The sequence below is a fragment of the Trichoderma camerunense genome, assembly GCF_050948025.1.
Source record: "Trichoderma camerunense strain CBS 138272 chromosome Unknown V8C40scaffold_23, whole genome shotgun sequence".
Classification (NCBI taxonomy): domain Eukaryota; kingdom Fungi; phylum Ascomycota; class Sordariomycetes; order Hypocreales; family Hypocreaceae; genus Trichoderma; species Trichoderma camerunense.
Window position 1 is genome coordinate 87,883 of NW_028145347.1, and position 20,124 is coordinate 108,006.

Consider the following 20,124-nt stretch of genomic DNA (forward strand, 5'->3'; position numbering starts at 1 on the left):
GGATCATAATACATAGCTACTGTCTCTAGCGATGACATAACTGGTCAATCCCTAAAGATTTGAGATTGAACTGTACGATCTCGGAGTCCTTCGCCTATCAAGGAATAATGTAATTTGCCAAAGATGCATTCTGACGTAACTTTAAGTGACATATGTGACAAGCCGACTGCAGTTATTCGACAGGTGTAGTTAGAAAATGTTGACAATAACACCATTAGGCATGACACTAGCATTGAAAATTATGATCTATGGATAGTATACTTTCTCATAGTACTAACAATGCACTGGTAATCTAGTTGCATTCGACAACATCTCAAGCCATATGATACCATTAGTGCCATGAGATTGCAACCGACGGATCGGGTCTTGGTAAACTAAACAGGGATGAGTGTGCACGCCTCAAGTGGCTGACACATTGGTCGGCCATCTGCGGATGATCGCCTCCCTATCTGACCGGAAATGCATCCTATTGTTTTCTCCTCGCTGAAAATCACATGTCATTTTATAACTTCGCGCCGTAAAGCCTTCCCTTGCTGCACGACCTTGTATACGATTGCCACGTGTGTTGACGAAATGTCATCCGAAACTGCGGTGGAAATATTTTAGCATATTAAACAAAATCCACCTCGCGTTCGTTTCCGAATCAAGCGATGAGTGGCGCGGGAATGTTTCCAGTTCAAGCGCGCTGCTGATGATCCGCAGCGCTCTGTGAAACCGACGGAAGAAGGAATGCAGGCTGTATATTCTTGGCTCTTTTCTGAGATAGCATTTGTTCTCTAGGTAGGCTCTTCTATCGTAGTTGTTGTCTTGTATTTTTGACTTACTAATGTGTATAACACTTACTACACCATGAGTATTATTTGGTGTAGCCTTTTTGTTTGCTTTAGACTTGTAGCTAGCGGTATCACTTGAAAGCCTGTTCGATCAACCACTCTGCTTGCTACAGTAGGACTGACTTGGCACCCAGATAGAAAACATCTCTATGTAGCTATTGAAGTACTATACATTGTATCCTAAGGATAATAGATACCCCTCAATCTATATCTACTACTGCAAATACTTGGGGAGTTTTCGGCCCTTATTGTGAGAGAGTGACAAATCGGCGAAGTCGCACAATTGGTAACCTACCTGTCAGCATGATGCTAGTGCATGCAGTCATCATCAGGTGAGCAGAGAAGAGGTTTTATTGGTTGTAGTTGAATAGATCCTTAACAGTAACTCAGGGGTCAATATACTGATTAAGTGCCAATATATTATGTACTTGGGGGCTAAGGAATTGAGCTAAATCTGAGCTCATTTTCTCTCATGTCAGGCACATGAAGTGATTCGTCACGCCAGCTGGGATATGCTTACGTAGAGATCTCCTAATTACTACCTGTAAGCTCCACCCTCCGCGACCAACTGAAAGGACGTAAGGAAGGTATTTAGTTCAAAGGAGTACTATGAGTATGCTACGGTGTATCGCAAAAGACACTTGTACCGAATTTAGGCCCAATCACTCTTGCTAGTGGTTACACCACTATAAAAAGATAGTAGAATTTAGACAAATACCGTCCAGTGTATCCGACTATTGACACCATGTAGAACAAGGGTGGTATGGAGGGCTGAGCTCCGTATACATATATACGAAATAGTAAGCGGACTCTTTCGGATTTAGTGGAACCCTGAATCGTTTTCAATTAGGGCTTATATTGCCCGTCGCATAGGCTATCCCTCGGATTTTATATCTCCTGTTCGCCTTGGACTATATAATAGAACTCAGTGTATATCCAATGTAGGTCAACCGTTTCAGAGTGATAAGTCAAGTTGTCTTATATTGAACCTCGCATAGTTGGTGCGCTTAACTTGAGCCAAGATGTCTAAGTTACTCCCGCTGGATACCAAGGCATCCACTCAGGTCCAAATTGTCCACCCGCTCCTTGGGGTCTCAAGGGTCGATCCGTTGGGTCTAGGAATCACCTGGCATAATACACTTGAAGCCTCAACACTTCTCTCGCTTGTCGACCAGAATGTATCACTGCCTGGTGTCTTTCCAGCTGCTGGATATGTCAAGATCGTTGCTGAGGCATCTCTGAAATGGTCTGGATCAAGAATTCTCCGAAAGTTTGAACTTGACGACTTTTTCGTCGAAAACGACATCACCGTAGCCAGAGGTGAGGACCAAGTTCATATAACCCTCGAACTTCAGTCCACTGGCAGCCATGAAAGACACGGAGACAGGACAGACTTCGTTAATTTTCGGATTAGATCAAATTGCGGTGGCTCGAACAAGTTGAACGCACTAGGGTGCTTGCGTCTGAGGAGTTCGGATGGGTACAAAAGTTTATCTTTAATCACGAAGACTGGTGATCAAGACCTACCGATCCAACATAGTCCTAGTCATATGGCAGGGACTCCAGCTTCAGGCCGAAAGCTTGACAACCCCTCTCCAGTTTCTTATAACTTTGCGGGGTCAGCAAGAGACCCGACTCTAATCAGCGAGGAAGTGAATCGAGTGGCACCGCCATCCTCAAAAACCATAAAGACTCTTCCAATGTCTTTTGGTCAATCAGGGTTTTGGTTCATGACGCAATTTATAGACGATCCAACCTTTTTTAACGGAACTGTTTCATTTCTAATAACAACAAACCTTAACATCGAGGTCCTTTCAGGCCTCGTGCGGGAAATGGGTAGACGTCATGAGGGGCTGAGGACTGCATTCTTCACTGACGACTCCCACCAGCCCAAACAGGGTATCTTGGATGAGTCTCCATTATACTTGGAGACGAAGATCATCAAGACTCAAGATCAAGTACGCACGGAAATCGACGCTATGAATAAGCATGTGTACAACCTTGCAAAGGGTGAAACCTTAAGACTCCTTCTTCTCACCGAGTCACCAATCAGGCATCATTTAATAGTCGGCTATCACCACATCAATATTGATGGAATGAGCATAATGGCGATAACTGACGACCTTAGGCTAACCTATGAGGGAGCCCAGTTGCCACCGCCGTTCCAACAGAATGAGTTTGCCAATAGACAGCATGAGCGGCTTCGTACTGGGCATTATGCAGATGACATTATGTTTTGGAAAAACGAGTTCAAGGATCTTCCCGAGATTTTGCCCATTCTACCCCTCTCACCAAACACACTTCGATCTCGTCCAACCACAAGAACAACTTACCGCCACGTAAGAGCAGAGAGACGCCTAAACTCCGCCACTACTGCTCGACTCCAAGAACTTCGAAAACAAGGATATATACAATCTCCGTTCAATTTTTATGTAACAGTCTTTCAAATTCTTCTTGGAAGGTTGACTGAATCCGAGGATATTTGTATTGGCGTTGCCAGCGCAAACAGGCATAACGATCCTGGTTCAGACAGCAGTATTGGCATATTCCTGAACCTGTTTCCACTGCGGCTACGTTCACAACTTTCCAAATCGTTTCTGTCTCTACTTAAAGAAAACAAAGCCAAAGGTCTGACTTGCTTGAACCATTCTGCAGTACCATTTGACACCATTCTAGACGAGGTTGGGGCTATCCGACACCCCTCCCATAGCCCTCTCTTCCAAGCATTTATCAATTACATCCCGGTCAGAGAAAATAGGTCGTTTGGAGATGGAATCATAGAAAATAGAGATTATGAGATCGGAGAAACCATGTACGACATCATGTTGGCAATTATTGACCCACCAGCTGGCGACCCATGGATAGCTATCATGGTTCAAAAGGAGCTGTACTCGGAGCATGAAGCGCAAATCCTGTTGGATTGTTTCATAAACCTTGTAGAAGCTTTCACTAATGATATAAATCTCCCTGGGCGACAACCACAAATGTTTAATGAACTCGCGGTTCATAGCGCAATCAAGCTAGGCCAAGGTAAGTCCGAGCCTGATAGCAGCAAGCTTTTATACTGGACAAGTTCTTCTTCTTCATCCTCCATGAAACATTTAATTGTACCATATTATTGTTGCTAATTTATTGAAATGTAGGGCTGAGCCTTGACACTGAACTTGGGCCTCTCATTGGATACCTAGACACCATCTCTGCTAGACTAGTTAATCATGTCGCACTCAAGGATACATATGGCGGCATGCTCTCTTATGCCGACATGATGGAAAAGTCCACTCAAATTGCCCACGCACTTTCTACCTTGGGCATCTCCAATCGATCTCGAATTGGAGTTCTCCAAGATCCGACTGTGGATTGGATATGCTCCATGCTCGGGATTTGGCGGTTTGGCGCAAGTTATGTTCCTCTGGAAGTCACTCAAGGTACTGGACGCCTCAAATCAATTATTGAAGACGCCAATCTCGCCGCTATTCTAGTCCACGATGCGACTCAGTTGCTTTACAAGGATATAGATGTTGCACAAGCTACGCCAGTCATCAATGTTGCCACAATTAGTGATAGCGGGAAAGCGGTTGCCTCCAATTTCTACAACGCGGGACCTGCGGATGAGGCGATTGTACTATACACCAGCGGTTCTACGGGTACACCAAAGGTAATAACTTTTTCAATGTCAAGAAATTGTTTCATCCAAGCATCAGGTACTGACTGCAAGACAGGGAATTTCTCTACCTCATCGAATGGTAACAAACACCATCAAGGGATTCCTTGCAATTTTCCCAATGAAGCCTCAGACCGTCCTCCAGCAAATCGCCCTAAGCTTTGATGTTTCTTGGTGGCAATCTCTGCTTGGGCTTGCTACCGGTGGAACTGTTGTCGTCGCTGGAAAGGATGCTCGAAAAGATCCTATTGCACTTACCAACCTTATTGCTTCGCAAATGATCTCACTTACGCTTGCAGTACCCTCAGAGGCTACGTCTTGGCTGCAGTATGGAGACCTGTATCAGCTTCGCGAGTCTGCATGGGAATGGCACATATCTGCTGGTGAAGAAATTAGCAGCATCCTTGTTGAGAGGCTAAAAGCAGTAGACAAGCCGGACCTGCGATTCATGAATGCTTACGGCCCAGCAGAGACAATTGTCCCGCATGCCTACGAAGTTCCGTATCGGGACCCCAATATAGCTCTCTCCCCCATACCAATTGGTAAGGTCTTGCCTAATTACAGTGTATACATCATGGATGGAGACAACCATCCGCTTCCCGCAGGTGTCCCGGGCCAGATCGTCATTGGAGGAGCCGGTGTTGCTTCCGGCTATATCAACCAGCCGGAGCTTACAGCAACTAAATTTCCTCAGGACAAACTTGCTAGCAGTCGGGCCATCGCAAATGGATGGCCTCATGCTCATCTTAGTGGTGATCGTGGTTATATGAGAGAAGATGGCGTCTTTGTTGCACTGGGTCGTATGAATGGCGACACGCAGGTCAAATTGAGAGGCCAGCGGTTTGAGTTACGAGAGGTTGAAGCAGCAATGCTTGCTGTCGGCAAAGGAGATATTCTTGAGGCTATTGCTCATATTCGGTACCAAAACAACAAGGACGCTGCTTCTGCTTTCCTCGTTGCACATGTTGTCCTTGCAACAGAAATCCAGCAGAAGTATGGCACAAATGGTCCCGTTATCGACAGCATGCTTCGAAACATGATCTCTAATCTCGCTTTACCTCAATACATGCGTCCGTCAATGGTGGTATCTTTGCCATCCATGCCTCTAAACCATCATGGAAAGGTTGATCGAAAACTTCTCTCCAAGTCACCGCTAAAGAAGACAGCAGAGACCTCTAAAGCAATACCCTCCCCGCGACAAAATACAAATACACAGTTTTTGCGTGACATTGAAGAAATATGGAGAGACGCCTTGGGGGATCTCATCGCCGGACAGGCCCTCGATGAAAATTCTGACTTCTTCCTTGTAGGCGGTAATTCATTGCTGCTGATCAAAGTTCAAAACAAGATTCATGAGCAAATTGGTCAAAACATCCCCTTGGTGAACTTATTCGAAGCCAGCACTATGGGGAAAATGGCTACCATACTTGTTGAAAGTCCCCGCGAGCATTCTAGAGAACGACCAACGAAGACTTCTACCAGAGATAAAATGAAGCAAATCTGGGTTTCTGTACTCGTCGGTATCGTGACAGAGGACGATATTGGATTTGACTCTGATTTCTTTCTGGTTGGTGGAAACTCACTGCTTCTTATACGTATACAGAACGAGGTTCATAAAGAATTTGATGTTCTCCTTCCATTAGCCAAGTTGTTCGAAGCGAGTACACTGGAGGGGATGTCGATGCTCTTAGACACCTTGGTTACTGAAAGCGATATTTTCCATCAATCTATCGCCGATATCAACTGGCAAGACGAAGTAGCATTCAAAGAGATAAGCCCAAGTCTCATGGCAGGCCTCAAAGAACATGTTCCTATTGATGAGACCTCTGGTGGAATTACAGTGGCGCTGACTGGGGCAACTGGATTTCTTGGCAGACACATCCTGCAGAAGCTTCTTGACGACAGCGTGGTTGAAACAGTGCACTGTATCGCTGTTCGAAATCCTTCAAAACTCTTGATTGACTCTCCAAAGGTCTTAGTTCACCCTGGTGATCTGAGAGACCCAGATCTGGGCCTTAACGAGGATACTGCAAGGCACATCTTTTCCAAAGTTTCTGCGATCATTCACAATGGCGCTGACGTCTCATTTCTTCGAGGTTATCTGACTCTTCGTACAGCCAATGTTCTTTCGACCAAAGCACTTGTACGGATGGCCATACAATACTCTGCCGATAGGCCACTGCCACATTTCCATTTCGTCTCAACCGCTGGCGTTGCTCAGCTTGGAACTCGTGAGCTATACGAAGAGTCACTTCTTGTACCCAAACCTCAAGCGAATGCAAATGGTTATGTTGCGTCGAAGTGGGCATCAGAGAAATATCTTGAAAATGCGCATGTCTCTTCCAAGTTACCTGTCACCATACACAGACCAAGCTATGTTGTTGGACCTGATGCGCCCCAACTCGATGTTATGCACAATATTCTGAACTTTGCAGAAAGATTGAGGAGCGTGCCTCGAATGCCAGCTGTAGATAGATGGCTACAGTTTGTGGGGATCGACGAAGTGGCTCAAGACATCGCAGTCGACGCGCTGAGCAGAGAAGGTCTTCGAAGAACACAAGTGCAATACCGAAACCATTGTGGCGCAGAGAACGACTGGGTACGTTTGGATCAACTTGGATTGTATTTAGAGAGGCAACACGGTGGGAGCTTTCCCAAAGTCGACTTCACCCAGTGGATCGACTCCGCGGGGATGGCTGGGATGCCAACACAGGTGAAGGCATACCTCGTCAATCTTGTAACGAATAACACCAGTGACCAGAGTTGGATCTCTCCACGTGTCTTGAAAGGACCGCGTAATATGAACGCTCCATGGAGAAGGCGAGAGAGGCTTTAATGCATGAAGAGCTATGTCATCAAAAGTTCCTGTTGATTTGTGGATTATTCGAGCTTTAGCCTTTACATCTAGGATGCAGAAGCGATGCATCCTCTTTCTCTTACTGGACATATACATCTGTGTGAAGATTAATTTAAAATGCTAAAGGGCCTCTACCATAGCCATGGTTATTATCAAGCATAATTTCGACCCCAAAAGTATCACAGTCCATATCCCAAGGACCGCAATCTGGTATACACGTAACCTCACCGGCCGGCACAACGCCAGTGTCAAAATAATCGGCCACATAACTGTGCAGACATACACTATCACTGGTGCCCATAGTACCGTGTCCAAGCCCCTCTGTGATGATAAGGCCCGCTCCAGGGTGTTGGGCAGTCATAGCACGCGCGGCGCTGAGAGGAGTTACGGGATATAATGGAGGCGTCTGACTTATCGCCATTGCGGGAGAGGGCGCAGATCTTGCGGCCAACTTCGTGGCATCCACTGAAAAATTGGTCGGCAATTTCATCTGTATCTACAAGGTTGGTCATCCAGCCCTAAAGCAACATTAGAGAACCTCAATGAATTAGTTTCAAGCCCAATAGCGCTCAATTGTCACCTACAGGCCCCGAAGAGTAATCATTAACATCAACCACGCCGTCGAGAGCAATTTTTCCAACGCGACCTGGAAACAAGGACGCAAAGTAGATTCCGAGGACTGTGCCGTAGGAGTAGCCGATATACTGCAATCGAGGAACATCGTCGTCTCTTTTGTTTTTTTCTCGTTTTAGTTCTGCAGGGTCTTCTCCATTATCGCCGCCGCTCTTTTGATAGCTGGCATCGCGGGCCTGGAGTTCTGCAATCTTGTCCACCATGTGAACCATGTCGCGGGCAACATTAGGCGTCCCCATGTAAGCCATAATCTGACCGCCGTTGATGCCATTCGCTTCTACATCCTGGCATCGGAGACCGATAGCCTTTTGGATCGCAAGGATATAAGGAACGTTGGTGCCTCCACGGCCGTCGAGAGGTCCCCGGCCTCGCAGCTCTAAGGAGATGGCATCACTGCGCAGCGTGTCATGTACGAAGCAGTTAGCGCGAGGCCAACTATTGCCAATACCACGAGGGTCAAATGAAACGATTTCGTAGTGGCGAAGGCCGGGCTTGTCGAGGACATCTCGTAAACCTTTCCCGGCTCTTAGCATGAAACCAACGCCTGCTCCTCCAGGGCCGCCCGGGTTAGTGAAGACGGAGCCTGCAAATGCCCTATCATCGTCCGATACGACGGCTGGTAACTTGATCATGGCAATAACGGCAGTTCGCAAGTCGCTATCATTCTTAGAATCCAATGGGGCGATTAGACGGGCGCATTTAAAGCCATCAAAGCAGTCATGATAGATGAGATCTTTAGAAGGGCTGATGCTCGCCCAATCAAATTTGCTGTGAGCATAGCTGGCTGCAGCCAAGACGGCGAGGTTATTCAGGGCAACCCCTATGACTGCACGCATTTTTTTTAAAAAAAAAAAATTAAAAAAAAGAAGAAGAAGAAGAAGAATAAAGAAAAAATGAGGGAAAAGAGAAAAATAAAATCCAAAGGAGCAAATAGGATCGGCTTAGGTATATCCCGTAAGAAGATACGATACGTGAAACCGGCACCAAAGAGACCACACTGTCATAGGCAGTGACGATGAACGCGTTGGTTGGCATCGAATCTAACTGAAAAGCGGGGAGATGCTGGCTCCTCTCAGCTATTTTGAAGCGAGGAGAAGTCAACCTAAAGACTCTGCTGATCTTTTGCCAGTACGTTAGCAACTTGAGCAACTCATCCCTGCTTCGCGTCTTTCTATTTCGTTTTCGTGATCATTGAGCTGCGCAAAACTGAGAGAGTGTCCATCGCGTTCGTGCAGTTATGGGCTCTCCCAAAGACCATCTTCCGCTGACCATATCGGAGGACACCATACGGGCTCTTTTTGCATTCCTCGACCTACCGCCGCCGCAGTCGGTATCCGCTTTGTCTACCACAGCGGAGTATCATTCGATTTATGTCGTTTCTTTCGCGACCGAAGTGGCAGATGCCGCTTTTCCGATGCTTTCACGGTCCAACAAGGATTGTGTTGAACTTATCCTGCGCATCTCCGGCCATCACCTACCCCGCATCAAGACCGTCAACGAAGTCGCAACGATGACTTGGCTGCAGCAAAATACTCAATTGCCTGTAGCCAAAGTCATACGTTATGATGCCAGCACCAACAATCCACTGGGTCACGAATTCACTCTTCTGCAGCGACTCCCCGGTGTCGCGGTTAGCGAGATTTATGATCGACTCCCGCCACAGCTGCTTGACAGTCTCATCAATCAGTTGGTAGATATCATACAGCAAATGCATGCAGCCTCTTGGGATGGTGTGTCCGGCCTTCAATTTGACCATGACGGCAACGTTGTCCCGGGACCTATAGTAGAGGAGACGTTCTGGCAGCAGCCTGATGTGGTCAAATACTGGCCTGAGTCGGAGTCAGTCCAATCCCTTAACATTACTGGCCCCTACGAATGTTACACCGATTACACCGCCGCGATGGTGCGTGTTTATCAACATGCAATTCGCCTTCATCCATCATTGGCAGATATGCGAGATATGCTGCCACGCCTGGATCTTTTTGTTGACATCCTATCTGAGTTTCCGGAGCTCAATAAGACCAGATATTTCTTAGCGCATAAAGACTTACATTTTGCAAACATCATGTGCGATGAGGCGAGTGGTCTTATTACTGGAATTTTGGACTGGGAATTCTCCAGCATTGTACCTGCAACCCGCTGGAATCCTGTTGGGGCATTTCTTTGGAACGGCCAGTACTCTGAAGGAGCCATGGCAGAGAGAGATCGCCTTAAGACCTTATTTACAGAAAGTTGCGCCGCACGGGGATTAAGCTCGCTGATAGAGGAGACAAGACCAAACTCAGTAATGCAGGGGGCCATGCAAGAAGCAATTAATTACCTGCGTGCAATCGTGGAAGTGCGCCCACGGGGTCAGAAGGAAGACAGGGTACCTAGCTGGCGCGCCACTCTTGAATCCCAGCTGAAGATTCTGGGTATTTGAGAGGTTCTGTGTGTTTGAGAAATTATATTGGGTATTTGAGAGATTCTCTGGGTATTTGAGACTACTTCCAGCCACAAGGATTAGACAGATGCATTTTTGAATTCGGATTTTACTGATACAAGACCAATGCTACATAGATACTTGTAGAATGATCGGTAATGATAGTCAAGTACTTGGATATCACTGTTAAATAGACTCCGTCACGTAGGTATAATTGCTGACCGTGAAGCACTACAGTCTATGATTAAGTGGAGTATGTTGCTGGTCTGAATTGTTGCTTCGATGCTGAGCTCTAACGACTTCCACCTTAGAAAACCACTGGCAAATTCTCGATTCCAACGTCTTTATGCAATGGCGTAAAGTCGATTTTGCTGATTGGCACTGAAAGCTCAAGATTGGGCAGTTCTTTAAAAAGTGTAGCTATAAACGCTTATGAGCATATAATTTCCATACACCGATGTGGTTTTACACTTACAGAAGACGGTTGCCAATTCGGTTTTTGCGAGAGTCTCAGCAATGCAACGATGGTCGCCATATCCAAATCCAAGAGCATCTTCATTAGGCCATTTGCGATTCATATTAAATTCGTCTGGATTTGCGAAGATGTCGGCGTCACGGTTCGCGGATTGATTGGAAGCAATGATGCCCTCATTGGCTTTGATAAGCTAGTTTATATGTCAATTGTCAGCATTCATGAGCATCCGCATCTTTAATTCGTAAGTCAAATACCTTGCCGCCAATCTCGATATCAACTTTGGCTGTTCGTTTAATCGCCAGTGCTGAAGCTGTGTGATATCGGCATAGCTCTTCCACAAATGCAGGGGCGAGTGAAGGATCAGCTTTCAATTGCGCAAGCTGGTCAGGATGCTGGAACAAAGTCACAACTCCCTATGAACTTCATTAGCCACAAATCGCTACACTCAATTGGGATGCAATGGGGAGATGTGAGACGGCTCGTACCAATGCAATCATGTTGACCATAGTAGCATTTCCTGCCACGAGTAGCAAAAAAGCTATTTGCACGGCATCTGCCCTTTCAATGTTCCCAGGTTTTACTTGTTCCACAACGAGTTTACTAATGAGGTCATCTTTAGGCTCTTGGATCCTCTGATCCACTAATTTGGCAAGATAATCGAGTAACCCCCTAGGTTTGTCATTGTCAGTCACAATGAAGCTGCCTCACGCCTGCTGACTAGAGAGTGAAAGAAAGAGAGAGAACACACTGGTTTGCGGCAGATGCCTCGCGCGCCGTAGAGCTTCCGTTGGTTCGTATGGCATTCTGCTGGGTAAGATATTCGAGATCATGGAACGGCACGCCAAGGATGGTATAGATAATCTTACAGAGAGTCAACGGTGGGCTATTTGTTCTAGATGCGCTTGACTCACGTATGATGGAACTGGCAATGCAAACTCTTTAATCAAATCAACAGGGCCATCAGCGCAACCCTTAGCTTTCAGAGAACCAAGGAGATCATCCACCGTCTTCTGAATATATGGCTGCAGCTCCTTGATATGGTCAGCAGAGAATATCGACTCAACCATGCTCCTACCGAGGAGTTGACATTAGTTTCCATTAAAATACGGAGTATTGAAACACTTGCCTTTGATGCATATGGTCCGGAGGGTCCATGTCAACGAATGTTGGCTTCGCTTTGGCCGCCTCTTTGCCACCAGCACCCAACTCGGGGAAACCAGGGCGTGTCCGGATCTAGCAATCAGCCGGTCGTTAATAACCTTGGAATATTACTTGTAATCTTTTCATGATCATTCCTTACCTTGGAGAGCCTTTCATCGGTTGCAACAGTAACTACGTCCTTGTATTTGGTGACCAGCCAAGCCAAGCTCCCATCAAAAAGCTTAACTCTGGATACTGGATCAGCAGCCCTTAACCGTGCGAACTCGGCTGGTGGCTCCATGCCAGAAGCTCGCCGAAATGGGAAACTAGGTGCATCAGTATCCATTGAAGCAATCGTTCGGATAAATTGTTGGCTTTGGGTATTCCGAAGTAGTGCTTGACGAGAAAATAATCTCGTTTGGGGAAGTGTCATGCTGTGGATGAATCTGATGGGTTGATTTGGAGGAATGTGTAATGTTCTGGCTCTTTGGAACGCGCGCATTCTCTTGCACTTTTATACTTCAGACACTACGGCGCATTATATTCTGATGTCTATTCTTCGCCATATCACGAGGGCTCTGTCAATGCCCATTGGGAGGACTTGCGCTCTGTTCTCCGCGGAGACTATTGCTTTGCTCAGTTCAATTACTCGCGATGCTGGTATATACCAGTAGCCTATTTGGCGGGTAATGAAGCTTACCCAGTTACCATACCCCTTCACAGGCTACACACAGGCGACCGACCATCCTACCGCGGAGATGCGCATATGCCGCACATATAGCATCAAATGTTGTTCTACCATGGTACGATTTGCATGCAAAGAACATGCCACTGCCCTGGCACTTGTTTATAATGTACATCTTAGTTCAAACTTTCTGCGAGTCTCACCACCATCTCCGCATCATAGGGTTTGACTTCCTCCTAGTCTACCGGATCTTTTTACGTTGTTCCAAATCCGCTTACGGCGAGCAAGCATCCAATCGAACATTGAGCTTTACAAATGATTTGACAAACTATAACAAACTATACCATGTTAGTTATATTCCCTATGAACTGCTTTCAATACAGGGCTATATCTTTTTTTCTTGTTTATAAATATATAATATTATATTTATTCCAATCCTTTTTTCTTGTGAAAAAATAAATCGCCCTGCAATCAACCACTCCTCTGCCTGTATCTAGTGGAGGGGTTTACCAACCCTGGCGAATCTTAGTCTAAAAGTTTCAGTAGGCCAAGTCATGACTTACAGCCACCATCTAAGGAAAAATTTGAAGGCATTTACGAAACGGCTGCTGTATTGGTAGAGAGACCTCGCTAACAAAAACGAGTGTCGTCAATTTCCCCGACTTCTTCTAGAAGGCCAATTTTGTAAAGACTATGTCTAAATTGATATCCCAAAGTTCAACTAAAGTTTGACCGTCATCTCATCATCTTCTAGGTGCCATTAAATGAAACGCTAGCTCAAGAATCTTCGCCGTTTTGGAGCATCTATGGAAGTATGGTCTCGTATATGCTAAGCCAAGAATACCGCGGAGATGGTGTGGCTAGAGTTGCCACGCTATTGGTGGTAATTTGGTGCTCTACGAAGCTTGTATTCCGTAGCTGAGGTCCATAACCGTGTTACTGCAATATGTCTGGCGTCCGCGGCTTAGGCTTCACATTTCTACAATCCTACCTTGCTTCAAACAATCTTCGCAAAAAGACATATGTACGGGCAACCCAGTCCACCACTTGCTTTACTATAGGCGAAGCACTCTCTCAATCACTTTTTAGGCTTGTATACAATATTCTTTCGATCGGCAGGTCTCCGAGGACAGTTGGAGATGTGTTGATTCGTATTGAGGGTAAGCATTAAATGTTAGCCTTCAAACTTGGTGGGGCTCCATTTGCCCCAATAGCCATCAGCTGGCCGCCAAACGGTCTCTTCCCTGAATTACGTTGGCGTTGCGACAAGGAAGCTGGAAGTGCCTATATACAATGGTAATATCGAATGGCAAGAGTTCTATGTACAAATGAAATGAGCTGTAGAGCACCAATACCAAAATTGTTCGTGATGGCTTAAGGTTGCGCACTTGGAAGAATATGGGTGCACTGTTATGACCAGTACTTCCTATAAGAACACAATATTCTCTTCAACATCGCATTTCTGAAGATGAAACGATAGTCCTCACCATATTTTCGTTGTTTATAATAATAACCAACTCATACAATACAAATGGGGGCTTCCCAGATGCAATCTGCGACTTTCATGAGCCAGAATCGCCATATAGAAAACGAATGCCAGCAACGCCCAACATTTTGCTTATCCCCCATTTATCCATCATTGGTGTAAAGTCACACTGAATCTCACTCAGGTGGAGAAACTGTCGCTCTTCGTTGTGTTTTTGAGACATTACGACATCCGCAAGACCAAGTAAAGCATTTGCTAGACGCGGGAAAGTTTCACTGAAATAACCACCGATACGTAACGATACTATGCCTTTCGGCAGAATATTAATTAGCGCCTGGCGGTCATTAGACGATTCCAGGCTGTTAAGAAATATTGCATCGACCCTCAAAAATAACCGCTGAAGTGACGTAAAATGCTTGAGGCTCGGAAATGGCGGGATATGTGTACCACGAGTTGCGAGTAAAGCGTCCCATCCTCGGAGATCCAAGTGCAATAATTCCAGTGTTTCCCGATGCCTTCCTAGAGCATTAATCGCATGAAAGGATTGAAAATGGTAGCGCCCATTCAGATTTTCCTTCCAGCTGTCAGAATATGCGGCCTCGTATGAAAATGTACGAAGATCTTGGCTCGAGGTCAGCAGTGATTCTAAGCTGGCCTCACTAATTCTGCTTTCGGTCATGCGAATATTTGATAACCGTGGTAGTGAGAGAATTGGCACTAGACTGAATGTTGCTGAGCATTTATGGAGATTGATTGTCGTTAACTGCTGTGACCAGCGAAGTAGACCGCGCAGCCGGATTTCCAAGTTGAGCCCCATATCAATATCGCTGGCATCAAGGGCGATATCGACAGTCTTAAGGCGTAAACTAGAAATACCAAGAACTTCTAGAGCGGAGGGTGGAGCACAGTCTCCAGGACTATATGGCAAGACACATAGACTGAGATGATCCAGGTTCGGCAGCTGAGCAATGACCGTCGACACCAATTCGGCAGCCAGCCATCGTCGCTGCTTAGGAGTCAATTCTTCCCTCGATTTCAAGCTACCTTGTAAGTTAGGTTCTTTCAGAAGTTTCTCCGTCTCTAAAAGAGACGAAAGAAATGAAAGCCACATCGGATTTTCGCCGAAGCCACGTTGTATTCGCAGCATCCATGCATGCGATAGATCGTGGCCCATTCCGCGCGCTGCTTCATCAAGGGCGTGCATTGCATCGCCAACATCGGGATTCTTTGTCAGAAAATGGTGTATCTAAACTCTTTTGACAAGTCTGCCTAGATCGGGGCGTTTTGCTACAGTCCGCATGAACGATGTTAGCCGTCTATCCCATGCGTATACTGTCGATCTCCCGGAATCTCCATATCCTGGAGCAAATTCGTGGTAAAGAATCGGTTGAGCAATGTCAGAGAGCCTCTGGGAGACCAAACATAGTGAGAAGAGTGCGTGGCGGTCCAGAGAGTACGAGGAAGAAGAGCCATCGGCCTGTTCAGCCCCGTTAATGGAACAGTTTGTTGGAGTTGGATTGAGACATTCGCCTTGGCAGTGATGACAAAATTGACTGAATATCAGCTCCAAGATCTCAGGAGGAACTCTATAAATGGCCGGTAGTGGCATGATGCCTGATACTTAGACAAGGCAGATACAAAGCGTTTGAACGATGCCGTAGGTTTCGTGGAAAATGTGTCACCGACATTTGGACTCAATATCACTAATCATGAAGGCATAGTAAGCCCACTCTAGACTTATCGTCACATGACGGCTGCCGTCATCTGGATAATTGCATTTGACTGGTTCAGAGGAAACAAGGCGAGAAATGTTCGTTATTCTGACATGAATGATGTTCGTTATTCTAAAATGAATAATGTTCGTAATCGTCTCTGTGGAGACATGACATTCAGAATGCTGCAGACACTATATTTCATGTTTACAAACTGCCCATGAGCCGCGTGATTCCATTATGATCGTCAAATATACCATCTACCATGCGATCAATTTAGAAGTATCTTGATATTACATCTTCTGAACTTATTACATGGGCTGCTAACACTTAATTAGCCTTACATATGCTTTCACAGTTAGATATGTTAAGTTCCATTACTCCCGCTCACTTAAAATGTAACGCAAATATGCTTTGTATTGCTTCCTGCTTCAGATTCTCCTTGTAAGTTTATATCTAGTAGTTGAGTCTGGTTTCATCTTCGGCGCCACATAATAACCGGAAGTTGGCTACATAAAGAGGTAAAAAAGGCCAATATACTCCATAGAACAAAACAGCTCGTATCATAGTTGAGCTATCAATTAAAAAGATTGGAGCTTTATTATCTCTTCCATGGTGAATAAGCTACTGCATCTATCAGATAAATCTAGCCAACTTGGTCGCCTTTAGTTAGAGCTCATTCTTATGAGAGGGGCTGTATCTAAGATTACCCAGTGTAAGGGAAATGCATTTACGTATTATAGTAATTAAAGGTGCATTTGTTGCCACTTAGTAACGGGATGACGGGATAATATGAAATATGGATTGTATTTTTGGCTATCTTAAGAGTATAACGAGACAACTAAGCTAATGCATGGGAAATTTAGCAGTGAACTCTGCGACAGTCAGTTCCACATCCTTGTCTTTTTCAAGGCCTTTATCAAATAGAACCTCCATCCTTTTCTGCACGTCAGCATCCGCCCAAAGCTGCGCCATCGCCTGGTAAGACTCGAAAAAGTGTTCCTCCTTGGGAAGCCCAAATCGCTCATTTGTTAAATGCTTTGTTGATGATAGTGCTTGTTTGTGCCAGCCTGCTACACGATGCGCGAATTTGTCCACAAAACAATCCAACTCAGCGTCTGGAAGAGCGCGATTGATCCAACCGTATTGCGCGGCGGTTGTGGCATCAAACTCATCACTGCCACAGATTATCTCGAGCATTCGACCGCGTGACACATGCTTTGGAAGCCATTCAATGCCTCCACCTCCTGGGAGTAGCCCAAAGCTAACCTCAGCTTGGGACAAAATAGCTTTCTCTGCGCTGCCAAACCGAATGTCACAGGCCAATACAAATTCGGACCCAATACCTCGTGTCCTTCCGCGGATAGCGGCGACCGTGATGACGGGTATTGTTGCGAGCTTTAGCATCATTAACGGCCATTTGGCGAACAGATCGGCCGGGATAGACGAAGCTCGTTGCAAGTCGTAATGAGAGATAAAGAAATCTGGGATTGCGCTCTCGAAAACTATGATCTTCAAGTCTGGTTCTTCTTCAACAGTCTGTAAGAGATTCCAAAGATCTAGGAAGAATTCTGGTCCCGCCAAGTTAAAGGGACCGTGATTGATTGCTATTTTCCAATAATGCGTTGTCACTTTTGTGACTTCAAGTACTGAAGAAGACATTCTCAGATGAAATAGTTAGATCTTGTCTCTTAAGACTTAGGTCGCAAGTATGTATTACTGTCGTTGGAATAGTTAAATACGCATCTGCAGACTTTGAGTCTTAAAACTACGTCCTCCATCACGAACAAAGAGAGTATTATATACTGCTTCAATCCAAGCATCACGTCAGTTCTCAGAATTTCGGTGGCGCTCCACTTAGTGTAAAATCCAGCGCCATTCGATGGCTAAAATGCGGAGCGCTGTCCTAATACAGCAATTTTTAATAGGCGCTATTGTAGGGTGGCCAACGCTGGGCGTCGTGTAAAGTGAATGACCTCAGCCAACGAACTGGACCGATCACATAATCTGTTGTTCACCGGAAGGAGCATCGGGGTTACTCGGAACATAGACTTAATGGAAGCCGACTAGACGAATAAGCCCCAAATGGTGTCCCTTACTCCTCTCGATCCTGTTTGACTCTGAACTCTGCCAAATGTTATGACAAATCCGCCCAGCAAAGGCATCCACTGTCTGGCCTCTATATACCTTCAAATTGAGATGCAAAAACAAAGTTTGTGTCTTCACATGTAAGTGGATTGTAGATTTATCATGATAGTATACAAAATAGAGGCTATTATTGTGCTGTCATGAATGTACGTAGTGTAGCCGTCTGTTCGAGTTTAGCTACCACAGTAGCTGGGGGGGGGGCGAGTGCTAATGTCTAAATAGGACATTGTGTACTTTATATAGTCCAAGGATTGCAGGATAGGTCCAAGATCAATATCAAGAGGCTAAGTAGCACTGCATTTATCTGATTCGCCAGATTCACGGGATGATATGATTTGTCGCTAACTTTGGTATACTGGGGATCAAACAAGACTTTACGAAGCCGACATTTTTCTCATTTTCTAACACAAATATCTACCAGATGAGTTAGAATTGCAGTTTTTAAGATTCGCCTTCCCCCGATAGACCCAGTTGAATGTTATTGAAACGTTTGCCGGAAAATTATCGCTTCAAACTGACTCTTGAGAGGTATTTCTAGGGAGAGTCTTCTTCCCGAACTGGTCACCATACCCAACTTCATAGTTAGTGAGCTCGGTATCATTCTCCCGATAATCGCCCAATATCTCTTCTGCCGAGTGATTTTCATTTGGTGCTGGAAATTTCCTCCCTATGGCGGAATTGCCGCTTTTACCACCTTCGACATTGCTCTCTCCTCTTGAACTCCATCCTGGAAGCCCGAAAAATCCCCTTGCGCGCTTAATTAGGGGGCGTAGCGTAGGAAGGCAGGCGCAGATAATAGCACTAAAATAATGATTAAGTTTAATACGGCAATAAAAGAGAGAACATAGTCTTACCAAAATAACTCCAAGGTAGTCCAAATAATCTGATCAACAGTATTCCAAGTGAGGTCCGACAGGTCCAGGCTGACCACTATTGCGAGACGAAAAATTGTCACGAAACAAGCACTACCCACAGCTGTCAGTATTGGCTAGTTTCATACGCATGAGCTATACTTCACTCACAATCCCCCGAAGATCATTGTCAATGCAAGTAGAACTTTTTGAAACGTTGGAACTTTGAGATTCCAGATATATGGCATTGGGAGAACCATGAGACCGAAATCTGTGATTATACTGCCAATTGCAACGCCAACATAAAACCCATGAAGATCAATGCAATTTTGATTTGTGCCATCCCAGAAACTACTTATTGGCCAACAGGTCCGAATAGATGGGACGTACTACTTTTCATCAGAATGAAAGAAATGAAAGTCAATAGAAGTACAAGATGGACTCACAGTAGAGATTGCCCAGGCCACAATGAAGGCTGAAAACCCGTGTAAGAAGTATTGCATGTTCGATGAGCCAAAGATGCGATAATACAGCGCCACAATCGAGAGTCGGGCAAAAGCCAGGCCACTGGTGTAAACGATCTCATTTGCGACGATTGTTTGAAGAAAGCGGGACAGGTTTTCTGGGTCTTCTTGGCTGACAACGATGGCATGTCTTCCAAGGCCAAAACGAAGATACAGCATAGTGGTAATGTAACCACCGATTCCACAAAACTGGTTACATGTTAACACACAATCCCGGTGAAGTTAAACCACATAGTGATACCGTCATTCACTCACAGCAGCAATTATCGCGAACCAATCATCCCACCACAGAGACTTTCCAACAATTCGCGCGGCAGTAAGGCGTCCAGCAAGGGACAGAAGACTTAACACAAAGAACACAGTGGCGACAGCATAAACCTCAGCTTGTCTATTTTCTGCCAAGAATGCAGCATTCATAGCAGTACTATTTGTGGTCGACATGATGACTCCACTAGCTGCGTAGGGAATATATTGGAGTGATTCATAAAACCAAAAAAGAAATCTCGGGACTTGGGGAGAATATATGGGTATGTGCGAGCCCGGTGTAGAGAAAGCATTGCTTTAAAGAGATTAAACATGTACCTTTCGAATTTAGACAGGGTCAATCCATCAACTCATAGCCGATGGCCGACATGCGTACCCAGATAAGGGGCTTTCAACAACAAGGATGCTGTTCAGGACTCAGGCACACTGACCT

General features: G+C 45.5%; 7 protein-coding genes across 7 annotated transcripts; 2 read left to right on the forward strand and 5 right to left on the reverse strand.

Moving 5' to 3' along the window:
• Window positions 1–1,855: 1,855 nt before the first annotated feature.
• On the forward strand, window positions 1,856–7,330 carry V8C40DRAFT_283385 (non-ribosomal peptide synthetase; the record flags this gene model as incomplete). Its single annotated transcript, XM_083221938.1, has 3 exons — window positions 1,856–3,863; window positions 3,977–4,488; window positions 4,553–7,330. 3 exons carry the CDS (start codon window positions 1,856–1,858, stop codon window positions 7,328–7,330), a joined length of 5,298 nt encoding a protein of 1,765 aa, XP_083068203.1.
• Window positions 7,331–7,592: 262 nt separating this feature from the next.
• V8C40DRAFT_256824 (uncharacterized protein) lies at window positions 7,593–8,711 on the reverse strand. The gene is made up of 2 exons (XM_083218345.1): window positions 7,936–8,711; window positions 7,593–7,869 (listed from the first exon to the last, which is right to left on the reverse strand). Exons 1-2 carry the CDS (start codon window positions 8,614–8,616, stop codon window positions 7,639–7,641), a joined length of 912 nt encoding a protein of 303 aa, XP_083068204.1. The 5' UTR covers window positions 8,617–8,711; the 3' UTR covers window positions 7,593–7,638.
• Window positions 8,712–9,043: 332 nt separating this feature from the next.
• On the forward strand, window positions 9,044–10,696 carry V8C40DRAFT_256825 (phosphotransferase family protein). Its single transcript, XM_083218346.1, has one exon. The coding sequence runs from the start codon at window positions 9,222–9,224 to the stop codon at window positions 10,404–10,406; it is 1,185 nt and encodes a 394-aa protein (XP_083068205.1). The 5' UTR covers window positions 9,044–9,221; the 3' UTR covers window positions 10,407–10,696.
• On the reverse strand, window positions 10,605–12,746 carry V8C40DRAFT_256826 (cytochrome P450). The gene is made up of 9 exons (XM_083218347.1): window positions 12,722–12,746; window positions 12,182–12,645; window positions 12,008–12,114; window positions 11,793–11,952; window positions 11,630–11,742; window positions 11,367–11,550; window positions 11,136–11,294; window positions 10,882–11,071; window positions 10,605–10,826 (listed from the first exon to the last, which is right to left on the reverse strand). The coding sequence occupies exons 2-9, from the start codon at window positions 12,521–12,523 to the stop codon at window positions 10,714–10,716; spliced, it is 1,368 nt and encodes a 455-aa protein (XP_083068206.1). The 5' UTR covers window positions 12,524–12,645; window positions 12,722–12,746; the 3' UTR covers window positions 10,605–10,713.
• A 1,522-nt stretch (window positions 12,747–14,268) lies between these two features.
• Window positions 14,269–15,801, reverse strand: V8C40DRAFT_283396 (uncharacterized protein; the record flags this gene model as incomplete). Its single annotated transcript, XM_083221939.1, has 2 exons — window positions 14,269–15,438; window positions 15,484–15,801. 2 exons carry the CDS (start codon window positions 15,799–15,801, stop codon window positions 14,269–14,271), a joined length of 1,488 nt encoding a protein of 495 aa, XP_083068207.1.
• A 917-nt stretch (window positions 15,802–16,718) lies between these two features.
• On the reverse strand, window positions 16,719–17,683 carry V8C40DRAFT_256828 (enoyl-CoA hydratase/isomerase family protein). The gene has a single exon (XM_083218348.1). The coding sequence runs from the start codon at window positions 17,564–17,566 to the stop codon at window positions 16,751–16,753; it is 816 nt and encodes a 271-aa protein (XP_083068208.1). The 5' UTR covers window positions 17,567–17,683; the 3' UTR covers window positions 16,719–16,750.
• Window positions 17,684–18,902: 1,219 nt separating this feature from the next.
• V8C40DRAFT_277743 (uncharacterized protein) lies at window positions 18,903–19,868 on the reverse strand (the record flags this gene model as incomplete). Its single annotated transcript, XM_083220991.1, has 4 exons — window positions 18,903–19,017; window positions 19,075–19,292; window positions 19,350–19,616; window positions 19,683–19,868. 4 exons carry the CDS (start codon window positions 19,866–19,868, stop codon window positions 18,903–18,905), a joined length of 786 nt encoding a protein of 261 aa, XP_083068209.1.
• Between the last annotated feature and the right edge of the window lie 256 nt (window positions 19,869–20,124).

Bases quoted from the DNA above. Each gene is read 5' to 3' on its own strand.
- V8C40DRAFT_256826 (XM_083218347.1), bottom strand. From the start codon at position 12,523: ATGCGCGCGTTCCAAAGAGCCAGAACATTACACATTCCTCCAAATCAA. The intron at 12,115-12,181 runs GTAAGGAATGAT...GCTGATTGCTAG, and splicing joins CCGATGAAAGGCTCTCCAAG to ATCCGGACACGCCCTGGTTT. The intron at 11,072-11,135 runs GTATTTGACTTA...CATATAAACTAG, and splicing joins ATATCGAGATTGGCGGCAAG to CTTATCAAAGCCAATGAGGG.
- V8C40DRAFT_256825 (XM_083218346.1), top strand. From the start codon at position 9,222: ATGGGCTCTCCCAAAGACCATCTTCCGCTGACCATATCGGAGGACACC.
- V8C40DRAFT_256824 (XM_083218345.1), bottom strand. From the start codon at position 8,616: ATGATCAAGTTACCAGCCGTCGTATCGGACGATGATAGGGCATTTGCA. The intron at 7,870-7,935 runs GTAGGTGACAAT...ATGTTGCTTTAG, and splicing joins ATGATTACTCTTCGGGGCCT to GGCTGGATGACCAACCTTGT.
- V8C40DRAFT_256828 (XM_083218348.1), bottom strand. From the start codon at position 17,566: ATGTCTTCTTCAGTACTTGAAGTCACAAAAGTGACAACGCATTATTGG.